A 20,130-nucleotide genomic window follows, 5' to 3' on the forward strand; every position below is an offset into this window, starting at 1 on the left:
GCTCGTGTCCCTCGGGCTGTCCTTCTACGCGCCGCCCGGCGCCGCCGATGAAGGTGACACCTCTGCCCCCACGGCCCCGCATCGTGTCCCCATCTCCGTGTCCCCTTGTCCCTGTGTCCCCGTCCAGCTGCCATCCCTCTGTCCCCGTCCTCATGTCCCTGTGTCCTCATTCCTGTGTCCCTGTGTCCCCATCCAGCTGCCACCCCCCTGTCCCCGTCCCCGTGTCCCCATTCCTGTGTCCCTGTGTCCCTATCTTGCTGCCATCCCTGTGTCCCCATGTCCCCGTGTCCCCATGTCCCCATCCCCGTGTCTCCATCTTGCTGCCATTCCTGTGTCCCTGTGTCCCCATCCAGCTGCCACTCCCGTGTCCCCATTCCTGTGTCCCTGTGTCCCCATCCAGCTGCCATCCCTGTGTCCCCATGTCCTTGTGTCCCTGTGTCCCCATGTCCCCATCCCCGTGTCTCCATCTTGCTGCCATCCCTGTGTCCCCATGTCCTTGTGTCCCCATGTCCCCATCCCCGTGTCCCCAGCCCACTGCCATCCCCCTGTTCCCATTCTCGTGTCCCCATGTCCCCATCTCCTTGTCCCCATGTCCCCATCTCCGTGTCCCCATGTCCCCATCCCCATGTCACCGTGTCCCCAAATCCCCATGCCACGTCCCCTACGCTCCCTGGCCGTGTCCCTGCATGTGACACTGGTGTCCCCACGTGTGTCACGGTGTCCCCGCGTGTCCCCAGCGTGCGGGCAGGCGTCGGGGGGCGCGGAGGACGAGGCTGAGGCCACCCTGGCGTCAGTGTCCCCATGTCCCCGCGTGTCCCCACGTGTGACACTCATATCCCCACGTGTGTTGCCGTGTCCCCATGTGTCCCCACGTGTGTCGCCCATATCCCCACGTGTGTCCCCGCGTGTCCCCAGCGTGCGGGCAGGCGTCGGGCGGCGCGGAGAGGATGAGGCTGAGGCCACCCTGGCGTCAGTCTCCCCATGTCCCCGCATGTCCCCGCGTGTCCCGACGTGTGACACTCACATCCCCACGTGTCCCCACGTGTGTCACCGTGTCCCCGCGTGTCCCCAGCGTGCGGGCAGGCGTCGGGCGGCGCGGAGGACGAGGCTGAGGCCACCCAGCTGTCAGTGTCCCCATGTCCCCACGTGTGTCCCCATGTCCCCAGCGTGCGGGCAGGCGTCGGGCGGCGCGGAGGACGAGGGCGAGGCGGAGGCGGGCTGGATCGAGGGCGCGGCCATCCTGCTGTCGGTGGCGTGCGTGGTGCTGGTGACGGCGTCCAACGACTGGAGCAAGGAGCGGCAGTTCCGGGGGCTGCAGAGCCGCCTGGAGCGCGAGCAGCGCGTGGCCGTGCTGCGCGGGGGGCGCCTGGCGCAGGTGCCCGTGGCCGAGCTGGTGGTGGGGGACATCGTGCAGGTCAAGTACGGTGAGTGGCGCGGCGGGGGGACATCGGGGGTGTCCCCGTGTCCCCGTCAGAGTTCCGTCTGCTGTCGCCATCCCAAGGCACCGGCCTGTCCCCATCCCTGTGTCCCCTTCGCTGTGTCCCCATCCTCTGTCACCATTCTGTCCCCATCCCCTGTCCCCATTCTGATGCCATCACCTGTCCCCAATGCCATCCTGATGCCATTCCTGTCCCCATCCCCTGTCCCCATCACTATCCTGATTCCATTCCTGTCTCTGTCCCTGTGTCCCCATCCCCTGTCCCTGTGTCCCCATCCCCTGTCCCTGTGTCCCAAACCCTGTGTCCCCATCCCAATGCCATCCCTGTGTCCCCATCCCTGTGTCCCCATCCGTGTCCCCAGCCCTGTGTCCTCATCCCATGTCCCCATCTTGATGCCATTCCTGTCCCCATCACCTGTCCTCATCCCCTGTCCCCATTCTTTGTCCCCATCCCCTGTCCCCATCCCAATGCCATTCCTGTCCCCATCCCCTGTCCTCATCCCCTGTCCCCATTCTTTGTCCCCATCCCTCTGTCCCCATTCCCATCCTGACGCCACCACCGTGTCCCCATCCCTGTGTCCTCTTGTGTCCCCTCACCCCTGGGTACACCAGGGGACATCAGGGGTCACCACAGGGTCATGGTCACATCAGGGGTCACCACAGGGTCATGGTCACACCCCAGGGGACATCAGGGGTCACCACAGGGTCATGGTCACACCCCAGGGGACACCAGGACCCACCAGGAGGTCCTCGGTCACACCAGGACACAAGATGCTGGTGACACCGCGGTGACACCGTGATGCCACCTGCTCTGGGGACACCCCAGTGACCCCGTGGTGGCCCTGTCCCCTCCCAGGTGACCTCCTGCCCGCCGATGGCGTCCTGATCCAGGGCAACGACCTGAGGATCGACGAGAGCGCGCTGACCGGAGAGAGCGACCACGTGCGCAAGGGCCCGGACAGGGACCCGCTGCTGCTCTCGGGTGGGACACGGGGACACGGGGACACGGGGACACTGGGGACATGAGGGGACAAGGGCCCGGACAGGGACCCGCTGCTGCTCTCGGGTGGGACACGGGGACACGGGGACATGGGGACATGAGGGGACATGAGGGGACAGGAGGGGACACGGGCCCGGACAGGGACCCACTGCTGCTCTCGGGTGGGACACGGGGACACGGGGACATGGGGACACTGGGGACATGAGGGGACAGGAGGGGACAAGGGCCCGGACAGGGACCCGCTGCTGCTCTCGGGTGGGACACGGGGACACGGGGGGGACATGGGGACATGAGGGGACAGGAGGGGACATGAGGGGACAAGGGCCCGGACAGGGACCCGCTGCTGCTCTCGGGTGGGACACGGGGACATGGGGGGACACTGGGGACATGAGGGGACAGTGAGGGGGCAGCGGAGACACTGGCGACATGAGGGGACACAGGGACACTGGGGGGACAGTGGGGACAGTGGGGGGGCACAGGGACATGAGGGGACATGAGGGGACACAGCGACATGAGGGGACATGAGGGGACAGCAGGGACACTGGGGACAGTGGGGGGGGCAGTGGGGACATGAGGGGACACTGGGGGACAGTGGGGACATGAGGGGACAGCAGGGACATGAGGGGACAGCAGGGACACTGGGGACAGTGAGGGGACATGACGGGACAGCAGGGACAGTGAGGGGACATGGGGACATAAGGGGACAGTGGGGACACTGGGGGGACACGGGGACATAAGGGGACAGTGGGGGACATGAGGGGACAGTGGGGACAGTGGGGACACTGAGGGGACACTGAGGGGACCTGAGGGGACCTGAGGGGACGCTGGGGGAACACTGGGGGGACATGAGGGGACAGCAGGGACAGTGAGGGGACACTGAGGGGACACTGAGGGGACAGTGGGGACACCAGAGGACATCACAGGAGCATGGGCCCATCAGGGGACACTGAGGGGACACCAGAGACACCGGGGGACACGGAGGGACATCACAGAGTCCATGGTCACACCAGGCGATACCAGGGGACATCAGGACACACCACAAAGTTCTGGTGACACCGTGGTGACACAGCCCTGACACCCGCTCTGGGGGACACACCAGGGGACATCACAGGGTCATGGTGACACCAGGGGACATCAGGGGACACCGAGGGGACATCACAGGGTCATGGTGACACCAGGGGACATCAGGAGACACGGAGGGGACATCACAGGGTCCATGGTCACACCCCAGGGGACACCAGGGCACACCCCAGGGTGACGGTGACACCCGGGCACGCCAGGACACACCGCAGGGTCCTGGTGGCAGCGAGGTGGCGCCGCGGTGACGCGGGTGGTGGCCGCGGTGTCCCCAGGCACGCACGTGATGGAGGGCTCGGGCAGGATGGTGGTGACAGCCGTGGGCGTCAACTCGCAGAGCGGCATCATCTTCACCCTGCTGGGCGCGGCGGGGGACGAGGAGGGCGACAGCAGGGACAGGAGAGGTGACACGGCGCGGGGACACCGCGGGGGTGGCCTGGGGGGAGGTGGCACTGGGGTGTCCCCACGGGAGATGGCGTTGGGTGGCACCAGGGGTGGTTGGTGGCCTCGTGGGCTCTGTCACCTCTGTCCCCAAGTCTGTGCAATGTCCCCAAGGTCTCCAGACCGCTCTGTTCCCCTTTTGTCCCCTCTCTGGTCCCCCTTTTGTCCCCTGGCTCTGTCCCAGTTTGTCCCCAAGTTCTCCTGTCCCCCTGTCCCCCTCTGTCCTCTGTGTCCCCTTCTGTCCCTCTTTGTCCCACTCTGTCCCCAAGGTCTCCAGACCCTCTGTCCCCTGCCCCCCTGTCCCTCCCTGTTCCCCCTGTCCCCCTCTGTCCCTCTGTCCCCTCTGTCCCTCTGTCCCCCCATTCTCCACCCCCATCCCTGTCCCCACACCTCCACCCCTCCCCATCCCCCCTCTGTCCCCCCGTGCCCCCCAGGTGACATTCCGGGGTGTTCCCTCCCCTGTCCCCTCTGTCCCCCCGTCCCCCCAGGTGACATTCCGGGGTGTTCCCCCCCCCGTCCCCTCTGTCCCCCCGTCCCCCCCAGGTGACATTCCGGGGTGTTCCCCCCCCCGTCCCCTCTGTCCCCCCGTCCCCCCCAGGTGACATTCCGGGGTGTTCCCCTCCCCCGTCCCCTCTGTCCCCCCGTCCCCCCCAGGTGACATTCCGGGGTGTCCCCTCCCCCGTCCCCTCTGTCCCCCCGTCCCCCCCAGGTGACATTCCGGGGTGTCCCCTCCCCCGTCCCCTCTGTCCCCCCGTCCCCCCCAGGTGACATTCCGGGGTGTCCCCCCGCCCTGTCCTCTCTGTCCCCCCGTCCCCCCCAGTGACATTCCGGGGTGTCCCCTCCCCCGTCCCCTCTGTCCCCCCGTGCCCCCAGGTGACATTCCGGGGTGTCCCCCCGCCCTGTCCCCTCTGTCCCCCCCAGTGACATTCCGGGGTGTCCCCACCCCGCTGTGTCCCACAGGGAAGCCCCAGGACGGCGCCGCCATCGCCGCACAACCCAAAGGTGCTTTGGGGTCGGGTGGGGACAGCCCCAAACCCCCCCCCGGCCGTGTCCCCTCTTGTCCCGCTGCCACGTGGCCGCTGTCCCCAGGCAAGCGGCCGGACGGGGCGGTGGCCATGGAGATGCAGCCGCTGAAGAGCGCCGAGGGCGGGGACAGCGCCGAGGGGACGGGGACGGGGACGCGGCCCCGGGGTGGCACCAAGAAGGAGAAATCCGTGCTCCAGGCCAAGCTGACCCAGCTGGCCGTGCAGATCGGGAAGGCAGGTGGGGGCTGGGGGCCACAAAGGAGGGGACAGAGGGGTGGGGACACGGAGGACAGGGTGGGGACACGGAGGACAGGGTGGGGACATGTCTCTGAGGTGGCACCAAGAAGGACAGATCAGTGTTCCAGGCCAAACTGACCCAAGTGATCGTGCGGATTGAGGGGTTGGGGGTCCCTAATGAGGGGACAGAGGGGTGGGGACACGGAGGACAGGGTGGGGACACTGAGGACAGGGTGGGGACACCTCCCTGAGGTGGCCCCAAGAAGGACGAATTGGTCCTGCAGGGCAAAGTGACCCAAGTGACCGTGTGGATTGAGGGGTTGGGGGTCCCCAAATGGGTGACAGGGACCTTGGGGACCTTGGGGACCTCAGAGACCTTGGGTGACCTTGGTGACCTTGAGGACCTCAGTGACCTTGCTGACCTTGGTGACCTCAGTGACCCTGGTGACCCTGAGGACCTCATTGACCTTGGTGACCTTGGGGACCTCAGTGACCTCATTGACCTCAGTGACCTTGGTGACCTTGGTGACCTTGGGGACTTTGTTGACCTCGGTGACCTCATTGACGTCAGTGACCTTGGTGACCTCGGGTGACTCAGTGCCCTTGGTGCCCTTGGTGACCTCAGTGACCTCAGTGCCCTCCATGACCTTGGTGCCCTCAATGACCTCAGTGACCTTGGGTGACTCAGTGACCTCAATGCCCTCAGTGCCCTCAATGCCCTCAGTGACCTCATTGACCTTGGTGACCTCAATGACCTCAGTGCCCTCCATGACCTTGGTGCCCTCAATGACCTCAGTGACCTTGGGTGACTCAGTGACCTCAATGCCCTCAGTGCCCTCAATGACCTCAGTGACGTCATTGACCTTGGTGACCTCAATGACCTCAGTGCCCTCCATGACCTTGGCGACCTCATTGACCTCAATGACCTCAATGACCTCTGTGACCCCGGTGCCCTCATTGACCTCATTGACCTTGGTGACCTCGGTGACCTCAATGACCTTGGTGACCTCAATGACCTTGATGCCCTCAGTGACCTTGGTTACCTTGGGTGACTCAGCGACCTCAATGACCTCAGTGCCCTCGGTGACCTTGGGTGACCCAGTGCCCTCATTGACCTCAGTGACCTCAGCGCCCTCAGTGACCTCATTGACCTTGGGTGACCCAGTGCCCTCATTGACCTCAGTGACCTCAGCGCCCTCAGTGACCTCATTGACCTTGGTGACCTCGGTGACCTCAATGACCTCAGTGCCCTCCATGATCTTGGTGACCTCAGTGCCCTCAATTACCTCAATGACCTCTGTGACCTCAGTGACCTCAGTGACCTCAATGACCTCTGTGACCTCAATGACCTCAATGATCTCAATGACCTCTGTGACCTCAGTCCCCTCAGCGCCCTCAGCCCCCTCCCGCCCCGCTGTCCCCAGGCCTGGCCATGTCGGCCATCACCGTCATCATCCTGGTGCTGTACTTCGTCATCGAGACCTTCGTGGTGCAGGGCCGGCCGTGGCTGCCCCAGTGCGCCCCAGTTTACGTCCAGTACTGGGTCAAGTTCTTCATCATCGGCGTCACCGTGCTGGTGGTGGCCGTGCCCGAGGGGCTCCCGCTGGCCGTCACCATCTCGCTGGCCTACTCCGTCAAGGTGGGGGAGGGGGGCCGTGCCCGTCTGTCTGTCCATCTGTCCACCTGTCCACCCGTCCATCCATGGCCATTTGTCCATCTGGCCGTTTGTCGCCGAAAATGATGAAGGACGACAACCCTCTCCCATTTTTTTTCCTATTTTCCCCATAATTCCCCCCCCCCCCCCGCCATTTTTCTTAAATTCCCTCGTTTTTCCCCCAGAGAATGATGAAGCACAACAACCTCCTCCCGTTTTCCTCATTTTCTCCCCATTTTCCTCATTTTCTCCAGGTCTTCCCCCTCCATTCTTCCCCATTTTCCTCCCATTTCTCCCCATTGCCCTCCTATTTTCCCTATTTCCCCACCCCCAATTTTCCCAACTCCCCTCCTGTTTCCTCCCATTTCCCACCCATCCCTCCCAAATTTTCCTGATTTCCCCCCATTTTTCTCCCCATTTTTCCCATTTCCCCCCTATTTCCCCCAATTTTTCCCCAAAACTCCCCCGATTTCCCCCCAGAAAATGATGAAGGACAACACCCTGCTCCCATTTCCCCCCCAGTTTTCACTATTTTCCCCATTTTCTCGCCCATTTTCCTGCCCATTTTTCTCCCTTATTTCCCCCATTCTCCCCATTTTTCTCCCCATCTCCCCTCCAATTTTCCCATTTCCCCCAATTTTTCCCCAAAATCCCCCCCCAGAAAACGATGAAGGACAACACCCTGCTCCCATTTCCCCCCCAGTTTTCGCCATTTTCCCCATTTTCCCGCCCATTTTTCTCCCCTGTTTCCCCCATTCCCCCCATTTTTCTCCTAATTTCTCCCCTTATTTTCCCATTTCCCCCCAACTTTTCCCCAAAATCCCCCAATTCCCCCCCAGAAAACGATGAAGGACAACACCCTGCTCCCATTTCTTCCCCATTTCCTCTATTTTTTTCCCATTTTCTCCCCATTCCCCCCATTTTTCTCCCCATTTTTCCCATTTCCCCCTCTATTTCCCCCATTTTTCCCCAAACTCCCCCGATTCTCTCCAGAAAACGATGAAGGACAACACCCTGCTCTCATATCTCCCCAGTTTTCACTATTTCCCCATTTTTCTCCCATATTTCCCCCATTCCCTCCATTTTCTTCCCCATTCCCCCCATTTTTCTCCCCATTTCCCCCCTTATTTTCCCATTTCCCCCCAATTTTCCCCCAAAACTCCCCCGATTTCCCCCCAGAAAATGATGAAGGACAACAACCTGGTGCGGCACCTGGACGCCTGCGAGACCATGGGCAACGCCACGGCGATCTGCTCGGACAAGACGGGCACGCTGACCACCAACCGCATGGCCGTGGTCCAGGCCTTCGTGGGGGGGTCGCACTTCGGCCACCCCCCGGCCCCGGCCGCGCTGGCCCCGGCCACGCTGGAGCTGCTGGCCCAGGCCATCGCCATCAACAGCGCCTACACCAGCAAGATACTGGTGAGGGGCACTGGGAGCACTGGGAGGGACTGGGAGGGGATTTGGGGTGGATTTGGGGGGATTTTGGGGTTTTTTGGGGGGGTTTATGGGTTCAGGCCATCGCCATCAACAGCGCCTACACCAGCAAGATACTGGTGAGGGGCACTGGGAGCACTGGGAGGGGATTTGGGGTGGATTTGGGGGGGAATTTGGGGTTTTTTTGGGGTGTTTATGGGTTCAGGCCATCGCCATCAACAGCGCCTACACCAGCAAGGTACTGGTGAGGGGCACTGGGAGGGACTGGGAGGGACTGGGAGGGACTGGGAAAGGATTTGGGGGGATTTGGGAAAGGATTTGGGGTTTTTTGGGGGGGTTTTGGGGGTTTATGGGTTCAGGCCGTCGCCATCAACAGCGCCTACACCAGCAAGATACTGGTGAGGGGCAATGGGAGGGACTGGGAGGGGTCTGGGAGGGGATTGGGGGGAATTTTGGGGGGTTTGGGGGGCATCTGGGGAGGGGTCACAGCTCCAGGCCATCACCATCAACAGCGCCTGCACCAGCAAGATACTGGTGAGGGGCACTGGGAGGGACTGGGAGGGGTCTGGGAGGGGATTTGGGGTGGATTTGGGGGGATTTTGGGGTTTTTTGGGGGGGTTTATGGGTTCAGGCCATCGCCATCAACAGCGCCTACACCAGCAAGGTACTGGTGAGGGGCACTGGGAGGGACTGGGAGCACTGGGAGGGGTCTGGGAGGGGATTTGGGGTGGATTTTGGGGGATTTTGGGGTTTTTTTGGGGGTTTATGGGTTCAGGCCGTCGCCATCTACAGCGTCTACACCAGCAAGATACTGGTGAGGGGCAATGGGAGGGACTGGGAGCATTGGGAGGGGATTTGGGGTGGATTTGGGGGGGATTTTGGGGTTTTTTTGGGGGGTTTATGGGTTCAGGCCATCGCCATTCACAGCGCCTGCACCAGCAGGATACTGGTGAGGGGCAATGAGGGCCCTGGGAGGGACTGGGATGGGATTTGGGGGGATTTTGGGGGATTTTGGGGTTTTTTTGGGGGGGTTTATGGGTTCAGGCCGTCGCCATCAACAGCGCCTACACCAGCAAGGTACTGGTGAGGGGCACTGGGAGGGACTGGGAGCACTGGGATAGGATTTGGGAAAGGATTTGGGGTTTTTTGGGGGGGTTTTGGGGGTTTATGGGTTCAGGCCGTCGCCATCAACAGCGCCTACACCAGCAAGATACTGGTGAGGGGCACTGGGAGGGACTGGGAGGGACTGGGAGGGGTCTGGGAGGGGATTTGGGGGGATTTGGGGGATTTTGGGGTTTTTTTGGGGTGTTTATGGGTTCAGGCCATCGCCATCAACAGCGCCTACACCAGCAAGATACTGGTGAGGGGCACTGGGAGCACTGGGAGGAGATGGGGGAAGATTTTTGGGTGGGGGGGCTGTGGGGTCACCTGGGTGCTGGTGTGACACTAATGGGGGTCTCGGTGCCCCCTTTACCTGTCCCTGTACCTGCCACCCTCACCTGCTCCCCTCACCTGCCCCCTTTACCTGTCCCATTACCTGTCCCCCCGCCCTTTACCTGCCCATGTCCCCTTTACCTGTCCCATTACCTGTCCCACTTTATACCTGCCCCCTTTACCTGCCCCATTACCTGTCCCTTTACCTGCCCCCCTTTACCTGTCCCCCCCTTTACCTGTCGCTTTACCTGTCCCCCTCACCTGTCCCATTACCTGCCCCCTCTCCCTTTACCTGTCCCCCCCTTTACCTGTCCCTTTACCTGTTCCCCCTTTACCTGTCCCCACCCTTTACCTGTCCCATTACCTGTCCCACTCCCCTTTACCTGCCCCCTTTACCTGCCCCTCTTCCCTTTACCTGTCCCATTACCTGTCCCACTCCCCTTTACCTGCCCCCTTTACCTCTCCCTTTACCTGTCCCTTTACCTGTCCCTTTACCTGTCTGCTGTCCCTTTACCTGCTCCCATTACCTGTCTGCTGTCCTTTTACATGTCCCCCCCTTTACCTGTCCCTTTACCTGTCCCCCTTTACCTGTCCCTATCCCCTTTACTTGTCCCTTTACCTGCTCCCATCACCTGCTCCCCTCACCTGCCCCCTTTACCTGTCCCATTACCTGTCCCCCCCTTTACCTGCCCCATGTCCCCTTTACCTGTCCCATTACCTGTCCCCCCCCTTTACCTGCCCCTTTACCTGTCCCTTTACCTGTTCCCCCTTTACCTGTCCCCCCCTTTACCTGTCGCTTTACCTGTCCCCCTCACCTGTCCCATTTATACCTGCCCCCTTTACCTCTCCCTTTACCTGTCCCACTCCCCTTTACCTGTCCCCCCCCATTACCTGTCCCACTCACCTGTCCCTTTACCTGCCTCCCCTTTACCTGTCACTTTACCTGTTCCCCCTGTCCCTTTACCTGCCCCCTTTACCTGTCCCTTTCCCTGCCCCTTTTACCTGCCCCCTCTCCCTTTACCTGTCCCACTCCCCTTTACCTGTCCCCCCCTTTACCTGTCTCTTTACCTGTCCCCCTTTACCTGCCCCTATCCCCTTTACTTGTCCCTTTACCTGTCCCATTACCTGTCCCCCTTACCTGTCCCTTTACCTGCCCCATTACCTGTCCCCTTTATACCTGCCCCCTTTACCTGCCCCTCTCCCCTTTACCTGCCCCTTTACCTGCCCCCTCACCTGCCCCCTTTACCTGCCCCCTTTACGTGCTCCCTTTACCTGTCTCTTTACCTGCCCCCTTTACCTGCCCCTTTACCTGTCCCTCCCCCCTTTACCTGTCCCCCTCACCTGCCCCCTCACCTGTCCCCTCACCTGCCCCTCACCTGCCCGCAGCCCCCCGAGGCCCCCGGGGCTCTCCCTCGCCACGTGGGCAACAAGACGGAGTGTGCCCTGCTGGGGCTGGCGCTGGCGCTGGGCCGCGACCCCGAGGCCGAGCGGGCGCAGGTGCCCGAGGAGCACCTGGTCAAGGTGTTCACCTTCAACTCGGAGCGCAAGTCCATGAGCACCGTGACGCGCCGGCCCCAGGGCGGCTTCCGGCTCTTCTGCAAGGGCGCGTCCGAGATGGTGCTGCGCAGGTGAGGACACCTGGGGACAGGGGACAGGTGAGGGCACCTGGGGACAGGTGGGGGCAGGTGAGGGCACCTGGGGACGGCTGGGACAGGTGGGGGCACCTGGGGACAGCTGGGACAGGTGAGGGCACCTGGGGGCAGCTGGGGCAGGTGGGGGCACCTGGGGATAGCTGGGGGCAGGTGGGGGCAAGTGGGGACAGCTGGGATACACCTGGGGACAGCTGGGGGCAGCTGGGGGCACCTGGGATACACCTGGGGACAGCTGGGACAGGTGAGGGCACCTGGGGACACACCTGGGGACAGGTGGGACAGGTGGGGGCACCTGGGGACAGCTGGGGACAACTGGGGGCACCTGGGATACACCTGGGGGCAGCTGGGGGTACCTGGGGACAGCTGGGACAGGTGAGGGCACCTGGGGACACACCTGGGGACAGGTGAGGGCACCTGGGGATAGCTGGGGATACACCTGGGCACACCTGGGGACACCTGGGGACAGCTGAGGGCACCTGGGGACGGCAGGGGACAGCTGGGGACAGGTGAGGGCATCTGGGGATGGCTGGGGACACACCTGGGACAGGTGGGGACAGGTGGGGGCACCTGGGACAGGTACGGATACCCGGGGATACCTGGGCACAGCTGAAGACAGCTGGGGATACCTGGGGACACACCTGGGGACACCTGGGAATACTGCTGGGGACACACCTGGGCATGCCTGGGGACAGCTGGGGACACCTGAGGACAGCTGGGGACAGCTTGAAATACCTGGACACACCTCAGGACACCCCTGGACACATCTGGGTACACCTGGGGATACCTGGGGAGGTTTAAACAACCCCAGAATACACCTGGGTAGACTAAAAGGGGCTTCCACTGCTGGACATGGGGGGCTCTCCCCTGACCCCCCAGTGTCTCACCTGTCCCCCCCGTGTCTCACCTGATCCCCCCGTGTCTCACCTGTCCCCCCCATATCTCACCTGATCCCCCCATGTCTCACCTGTCCCCCCCGTGTCTCACCTGCGCAGGTGCAGCTCCCCCCCGTGTCTCACCTGTCCCCCCGTGTCTCACCTGCGCAGGTGCAGCTCCCCTCCGTGTCTCACCTGTCCCCCCCGTGTCTCACCTGTCCCCCCCGTGTCTCACCTGTCCCGCTGTGTCTCACCTGTCCCCCCCATATCTCACCTGTCCCCCCCGTGTCTCACCTGTCCCCCCCATGTCTCACCTGTCCCCCGTGTCCCACCTGCGCCGGTGCAGCTCGCTGCTGGACTCGGGGTGTGTCTCACCTGTCCCCCCGTGTCTCACCTGTCCCCCCCATGTCTCACCTGTCCGCCGTGTCTCACCTGCGCAGGTGCAGCTCGCTGCTGGACTCGGGGTGTGTCTCACCTGTCCCCCCCGTGTCTCACCTGTCCCCCCCGTGTCTCACCTGTCCGCCGTGTCTCACCTGCGCAGGTGCAGCTCCCCCCCGTGTCTCACCTGTCCCCCCCGTGTCTCACCTGTCCGCCGTGTCTCACCTGCGCAGGTGCAGCTCGCTGCTGGACGCGGGGGGCGCCCCGCGCGCGCTGGGGGCGGCGGAGCGCGAGGAGCTGCTGCGGCGCGTGGTGGAGCCGATGGCGGCGGGGGGGCTGCGGACCCTCGTCCTCGCCTTCCGCGACTTCCCCGCCCGGCCCGAGCCCCCCTGGGACGACGAGAGCGCCGTGGTCGGGGAGCTCACCTGCATCGCCATCGTGGGCATCGAGGACCCCGTGCGGCCCGAGGTGCGCGCGGGGGGCGCGGGGACATCGGGGGGCGTGGGGGGAAATGGGGACATTGGGGGAAATGGGGACATTGGGGGGCGTGGGGGGGAAATGGGGACATTGGGGGGCGTGGGGACGTTGGGGGTCGTGGGGGGCGTGGGGACATTGGGGGGCGTGGGGGGCATTGGGGACATTGGGGGGCGCGGGGGACATGGGGACATGGGGACTTTGGGGGGCGTGGGGACATCGGGGGGCGTGGGGGGAAATGGGGACAATGGGGGAAATGGGGACATCGGGGGGCGTGGGGGGAAATGGGGACATTGAGGGGACATCGGGGGGCGTGGGGGGAAATGGGGACAATGGGGGGACATCGGGGGGCGTGGGAGGAAATGGGGACATTGGGGGAAATGGGGACATCGGGGGGCGTGGGGGGAAATGGGGACATTGAGGGGACATCGGGGGGCGTGGGGGGAAATGGGGACAATGGGGGGAAATGGGAATGGGGGACACGGGGGGGCGCGGGGGACATGAGGACATGGGGACTTTGGGGGGCGTGGGGGGAAATGGGGACAATGGTGGGCATGGGGGGAAATGGGCATGGGGGGACATGGTGGGCGTGGGGGGGAAATGGGGACATTTGGGGGGGCGTGGGGGGCGCGGGGACATTGGGGGGCGTGGTGGGAAATTCGGGGCGTGGGGGGAAATGGGGATGGGGGGACATGGGGGGTATGGGGGGGATACTGGGGACCATTAATGGGGGACAAGGGGAGGCATTGGGGACATTGGGGGGCGTGGCGGGGCGTGTGGGGGGAAATGGGGACAATGGGGGAAATGGGCATGGGGGACACGGGGGGGCATTTGGGACATTGGGGGACATGGGGGGACATGGGGACAATGGCGGGAAATGGGGGACATGGGTGGCGTGGGGGGACATGGGGACATGGAGGGGACGGGGAGGGGACAATGGAGACAGGACGGGGACACACATGGGACACACGGGGGACACACGGGGGACACCGAGAACAGGACAGTGGCACTGTGGGGACACCGGGGACAGGACGGGGACACACAGGGGACACTCGGGGGACATTCGGGGAACACTTGAGGGACATTGGGGACAGGACGGGGATGCTGAGGGGACACCGAGAACAGGACGGGGTCACACGGAGGACACACGGGGGACATTGGGGACAGGAAGGCGGCGCTGCGGGGACACCGGGCACAGGATGGGGATGCTGAGGGGACACTGGGGACACCGAGGATAGAACGGGGACACGTGGGGGACATTGGGGACAGGACGGGGATGCTGAGGGGACACCGAGGACAGAACGGGGACACACGGAGGACACCAGGGACACGAAGGTGGCACACTGGGGACACACAGGAGAGACTCGGGGGACACTGGGGGACACTCGGGGCACACCGGGGGACACTGGAGGACACCAGGGACATTGGGGGACACTGAGGGGACACTCGGGGGACACCGCGGGACACCGGGGACAGCCCGCGGACAGGTGCGCGTGGCAGGTGCCCGAGGCCATCCGGAAGTGCCAGCGCGCGGGGATCACGGTGCGGATGGTGACAGGCGACAACCTGGAGACCGCGCGCGCCATCGCGGCCAAGTGCGGGATCCTCCCCGCGGGGGGCGGCGGGGAGTGGCTGTGCCTGGAGGGGAAGGACTTCAACCGCAGGATCCGCAACGACCGCGGCGAGGTGAACTGGGAGCACTGGGAGCACTGGGATGGGGACTGGGAGGGACTGGGATGGGGACTGAGGACACTGGGGGACACTGGGGGACACTGGAGGGGAAGGACTTCAACCGCAGGATCCGCAACGACCGCGGCGAGGTGAACTGGGAGCACTGGGAGGGACTGGGGACACTGGGATGGGGACTGGGGACACGGGAGGGACTGGGATGGGGACTGGGGTCACTGGGATGGGGACTGGGGACACTGGGATGGGGACTGGGGACACTGGGATGGGGACGGGGACACTGGGAGGGGACACTGGAGGGGAAGAACTTCAACCGCAGGATCCGCAACGCCCGGGGCGAGGTGAACTGGGAGCACTGGGATGGGACTGGGAGGGACTGGGATGGGGACTGGGGACACTGGGAGGGACTGGGACAGGGACTTGGGGAGTCTCTGGGGGTCCCAAACCCCCCCGCACCCCCAGGTGGAGCAGGAGCACCTGGACAAGATGTGGAGGCAATTTTGGGGTGGTTCAGGCGTCCCTAAGAGGTTCTTGGGGGTCCCTGGGGTGTCCTTGGGGTCTCCTTGGGGGTCTGGGGGTGTCTCCGGGGGTCTGGGGGGGTCTCCGGGGGTCTCTTATCCCCCGAACCCCCCCGCACCCCCCAGGTGGAGCAGGAGCACCTGGACAAGGTGTGGGGGCGGTTTTCGGGTGGTTCAGGTGTCCCTAAGAGGCTCTTGGGTGTCCCTGGGGTGTCCTTGGGGGTCTGGGGGGGTCTCCGGGGGTCTCCGGGGGTCTGGGGGGGATTCCCGGGGGTCTCCGGGGGTCTCTCACCCCCCCAAACCCCCCCGCACCCCCCAGGTGGAGCAGGAGCGCCTGGACAAGGTGTGGGGGCGGTTCTGGGGTGGTTCAGGTGACCCCTGAGGGGGTTCAGGTGTCCCTAAGGGGTTTCTGGGGGTCTGGGGGGGATTCCCGGGGGTCTGGGGGGGTCTCCGGGAGTCTGGGGGTGTCTCCGGGGGTCTCTCACCCCCCCAAACCCCCCCGCACCCCCCAGGTGGAGCAGGAGCGCCTGGACAAGGTGTGGGGGCGGTTTTCGGGTGGTTCAGGTGTCCCTAAGAGGTTCTTGGGTGTCCCTGGGGTGTCCTTGGGGGTCTGGGGGGGTCTCCGGGGGTCTCCGGGGGTCTGGGGGGGATTCCCGGGGGTCTCCGGGGGTCTCTCACCCCCCCAAACCCCCCCGCACCCCCAGGTGGAGCAGGAGCGCCTGGACAAGGTGTGGCCCAAGCTGCGCGTCCTGGCGCGCTCGTCGCCCACCGACAAACACACCTTGGTCAAAGGTGCGGTTTGGGGAGGGGTCCCGGCGGGTTTTTTGGTTTTTTTTTTTTTGGGGAGGGGTCTCTGGCAGAGGGTCCCCAGCCCCTCCCCGCCTGTGCGCAGGGATCATCGACAGCACCATCGGCGAGCAGCGCCAGGTGGTCGCGGTCACCGGCGACGGCACCAACGACGGCCCCGCCCTCAAGAAGGCGGACGTGGGATTCGCCATGGTAACGCCCCCTCCCCAAAATAGCGGGACCCCCAATATCGGCACCCCCGGGACCCCCAAAATAGCGGAAACCCGAATATCGGGACCCCCAATATCGGCACCTCCGGGACCCCCAAAATAGCGGAACCCCCAAATATCGGGACCCCAAGGACCCCGAAATATCGGCACCCCAAAATAGCGGGACCCCCAATATCGGCACCCCCGGGACCCCCAAAATAGCGGAAACCCGAATATCGGGACCCCAAATATCGGGATCCCAGGGACCCCGAAATATCGGCACCCCAAAATAGCGGGACCCCCAATATCGGCACCCCCGGGACCCCCAAAATAGCGGAAACCCGAATATCGGGACCCCAATATCGGCACCCCCGGGACCCCCAAAATAGCGGAAACCCCAAATATCGGGACCACCAGGACCCCAAATACCGGCACCCCAAAATATCGGCACCCCAAATATCGGGACCCCTGGGACCCCCAAAATAGCGGAAACCCGAATATCGGGACCCCAAATATCGGGACCCCAAGGACCCCGAAATATCGGCACCCCAAAATAGCGGGACCCCCAATATCGGCACCCCCGGGATCCCCAAAATAGCGGAAACCCGAATATCGGGACCCCAATATCGGGACCCCCGGGACCCCCAAAATAGCGGAAACCCGAATATCGGGACCCCAAGGACCCCGAAATATCGGCACCCCAAAATAGCGGGACCCCCAATATCGGCACCCCCGGGACCCCCAAAATAGCGGAAACCCGAATATCGGGACCACCAGGACCCCAAATACCGGCACCCCAAAATATCGGCACCTCAAATATCGGGACCCCTGGGACCCCCAGAATACCGGAAACCCCAATATCGGCACCCCCGGGACTCCAAAATATCGGCACCCCCAAATATCGGTACCAAATCCAAAAATATCGGTACCCCCGGGAATCCCAAATATCAGCACCCCAAAATATCGGCACCCCAAATATCGGTACCAAATCCAAAAATATCGGTACCCCCGGGACCCCCAAATATCGGCACCCAATCCCAAAATATCGGCACCACAAATATCGGAACCCCAAATATTGGGACCCCTGGGACCCCCAAATATCAGCACCCTGAAATATCAGCAGCCCAGGGACCCCAAAATATCGGCACCCCAAATATTGAGACCCCAAAATATCAGCACCCAATCCCAAAATATCGGCACCCCTGGGACCCCCAAATATCGGCACCCGAGATATCAGCACGCCCGGGACCCCAAAATATCAGGACCCACCCCCAAAATATTGGCAACCCCAAGACTCCAATATATCGGGACCCTTCCCCAAATTGGGATCCCAAGACCCCAGACCTCCTCCTCCCAAAATCCCCATCCCTGGGGTCACCTGGCGGTCACCTGGGGGTCACCTGTGGTCACCTGGGGGTCACCTGGGGGTCACCTGGCGGTCACCTGGGGGTCACCTGTGGTCACCTGTCCATGTCCCCAAGGGCATTGCTGACCAAAGAGACCTCGGACATTGACCTGTCCCCTCGCCCACCTGGGGTCACCTGGGGTCACCTGGGGTCACTGTGGTCACCTGGGGGGTCACTGTGGTCACCTGTCGGTGTCCCCAGGGCATCGCGGGCACGGACGTGGCCAAAGAGGCCTCGGACATCAACCTGTCCCCTCACCCACCTGGGGTCACCTGGGGTCACCTGGGGGTCACCTGTGGTCACCTGGGGGTCACCTGGGGGTCACCTGTGATCACCTGTCCATGTCCCCAAGGGCATTGCTGGCCAAAGAGGCCTTGGACATCGACCTGCCCCCCTGGGGTCACCTGGGGTCAGCTGGGGGATCAAACACAGTGTTCTCTGTCCCTGTGGTCACCTGGGGGGGGTCACCTGGGGTCACTGTGGTCACCTGGGGGGTCAGTGTGGTCACCTGTGGGTGTCCCCAGGGCATCGCCGGCACGGACGTGGCCAAAGAGGCCTCGGACATCAACCTGTCCCCTCACCCACCTGGGGTCACCTGGGGTCACCTGGGGTCACCTAGGGTCACTGTGGTCACCTGGGGGGTCAGTGTGGTCACCTGTCGGTGTCCCCAGGGCATCGCCGGCACGGACGTGGCCAAAGAGGCCTCGGACATCAACCTGTCCCCTCACCCACCTGGGGTCACCTGGGGGGTCACCTGTGATCACCTGTCCACGTCCCCAAGGGCATTGCTGGCCAAAGACACCTTGGACATCGACCTGCCCACCTGGGGTCACCTGGGGTCAGCTGGGGGATCAAACACAGTGTTCTCTGTCCCTGTGGTCACCTGGGGGGGGTCACCTGGGGTCTCTGTGGTCACCTGGGGGGTCAGTGTGGTCACCTGTCGGTGTCCCCAGGGCATCGCCAGCACGGATGTGGCCAAAGAGGCCTCGGACATCAACCTGTCCCCTCGCCCACCTGGGGTCACCTGGGGTCACCTGGGGTCCCTGTGGTCACCTGGAGGGTCAGTGTGGTCACCTGTGGGTGTCCCCAGGGCATCGGCGGCACGGACGTGGCCAAAGAGGCCTCGGACATCAACCTGTCCCCTCACCCACCTGGGGTCACCTGGGGTCACCTGGGGGGGTCACCTGGGGTCACTGTGGTCACCTGGGGGTCACCTGTGGTCACCTGTCCATGTCCCCAAGGCCATTGCTGACCAAAGAGACCTCGGACATTGACCTGTCCCCTCACCCACCTGGGGTCACCTGGGGTCACCTGGGGTCACCTGGGGTCACTGTGGTCACCTGGGGGGTCAGTGTGGTCACCTGTCGGTGTCCCCAGGGCATCGCGGGCACGGACGTGGCCAAAGAGGCCTCGGACATCAACCTGTCCCCTCACCCACCTGGGGTCACCTGGGGTCACCTGGGGGTCACCTGTGGTCACCTGTCCATGTCCCCAAGGCCATTGCTGACCAAAGAGACCTCGGACATTGACCTGTCCCCTCACCCACCTGGGGTCACCTGGGGTCACCTGGGGTCACCTGGGGTCACTGTGGTCACCTGGGGGGTCAGTGTGGTCACCTGTCGGTGTCCCCAGGGCATCGCGGGCACGGACGTGGCCAAAGAGGCCTCGGACATCATCCTGACCGACGACAACTTCTCGAGCATCGTCAAGGCCGTCATGTGGGGCCGCAACGTCTACGACAGCATCGCCAAGTTCCTGCAGTTCCAGCTCACCGTCAACGTGGTGGCCGTGATCGTGGCCTTCACCGGGGCCTGCATCACACAGGTGAGCTCACCTGGACAGGTGGGACGTGGGGGGAGCTCACCTGGCCAGGTGGGACACAGGTACAACTCACCTGGCCAGGTGGGACATGGCACAGCTCACCTGGGCAGGTGGGGTCTGAATCACAGTCATCCTGTGCCCACCTGAACTCACCTGTCCCACCTGCACAGGACTCCCCGCTGAAGGCGGTGCAGATGCTCTGGGTCAATCTCATCGTGGACACCTTGGCCTGTCCCACCTGTCCCGTTCGTCTGAGCTCACCTGTCCCCCACCTGTCCCACCTGCTCTCACCTGTCCCACCTGTCTCACCTGTCTCACCTGTGCAGGACTCGCCGCTGAAGGCGGTGCAGATGCTCTGGGTCAATCTCATCATGGACACCTTGGCCTGTCCCCACCTGTCCCACCAGTCTCACCTGTAGCTCACCTGTCCCACCTGTCTCACACCTGTCCCCACCTGTCCCACCTGCTCTCACCTGTCCCACCTGTCTCACCTGTCCCACCTGTGCAGGACTCCCCGCTGAAGGCGGTGCAGATGCTCTGGGTCAATCTCATCGTGGACACCTTGGCCTGTCCCACCTGTCCCAC

The 20,130-nt window shown here is 63.6% G+C and overlaps 1 protein-coding gene across 1 annotated transcript in view; it reads left to right on the forward strand.

Annotated features, from left to right (window-relative positions):
* Position 1: 1 nt before the first annotated feature.
* LOC130263308 (plasma membrane calcium-transporting ATPase 3-like) overlaps positions 2-20,130 on the forward strand; it is a gene marked incomplete at its 5' end in the record, with an annotated part of 29,530 nt that continues 9,401 nt past the window's right edge. The window contains 14 exon segments of the mRNA XM_056510813.1: positions 2-53; positions 1,167-1,424; positions 2,295-2,420; positions 3,791-3,919; positions 4,917-4,958; positions 5,046-5,219; positions 6,643-6,857; positions 8,052-8,294; positions 11,130-11,371; positions 12,879-13,113; positions 14,620-14,805; positions 16,028-16,115; positions 16,216-16,322; positions 19,357-19,548. Of these exon segments, the coding sequence (XP_056366788.1) occupies positions 2-53; positions 1,167-1,424; positions 2,295-2,420; positions 3,791-3,919; positions 4,917-4,958; positions 5,046-5,219; positions 6,643-6,857; positions 8,052-8,294; positions 11,130-11,371; positions 12,879-13,113; positions 14,620-14,805; positions 16,028-16,115; positions 16,216-16,322; positions 19,357-19,548 (2,289 nt within the window).

This window comes from Oenanthe melanoleuca, chromosome 25, assembly GCF_029582105.1.
Source record: "Oenanthe melanoleuca isolate GR-GAL-2019-014 chromosome 25, OMel1.0, whole genome shotgun sequence".
NCBI classification, from domain to species: Eukaryota; Metazoa; Chordata; class Aves; order Passeriformes; family Muscicapidae; genus Oenanthe; species Oenanthe melanoleuca.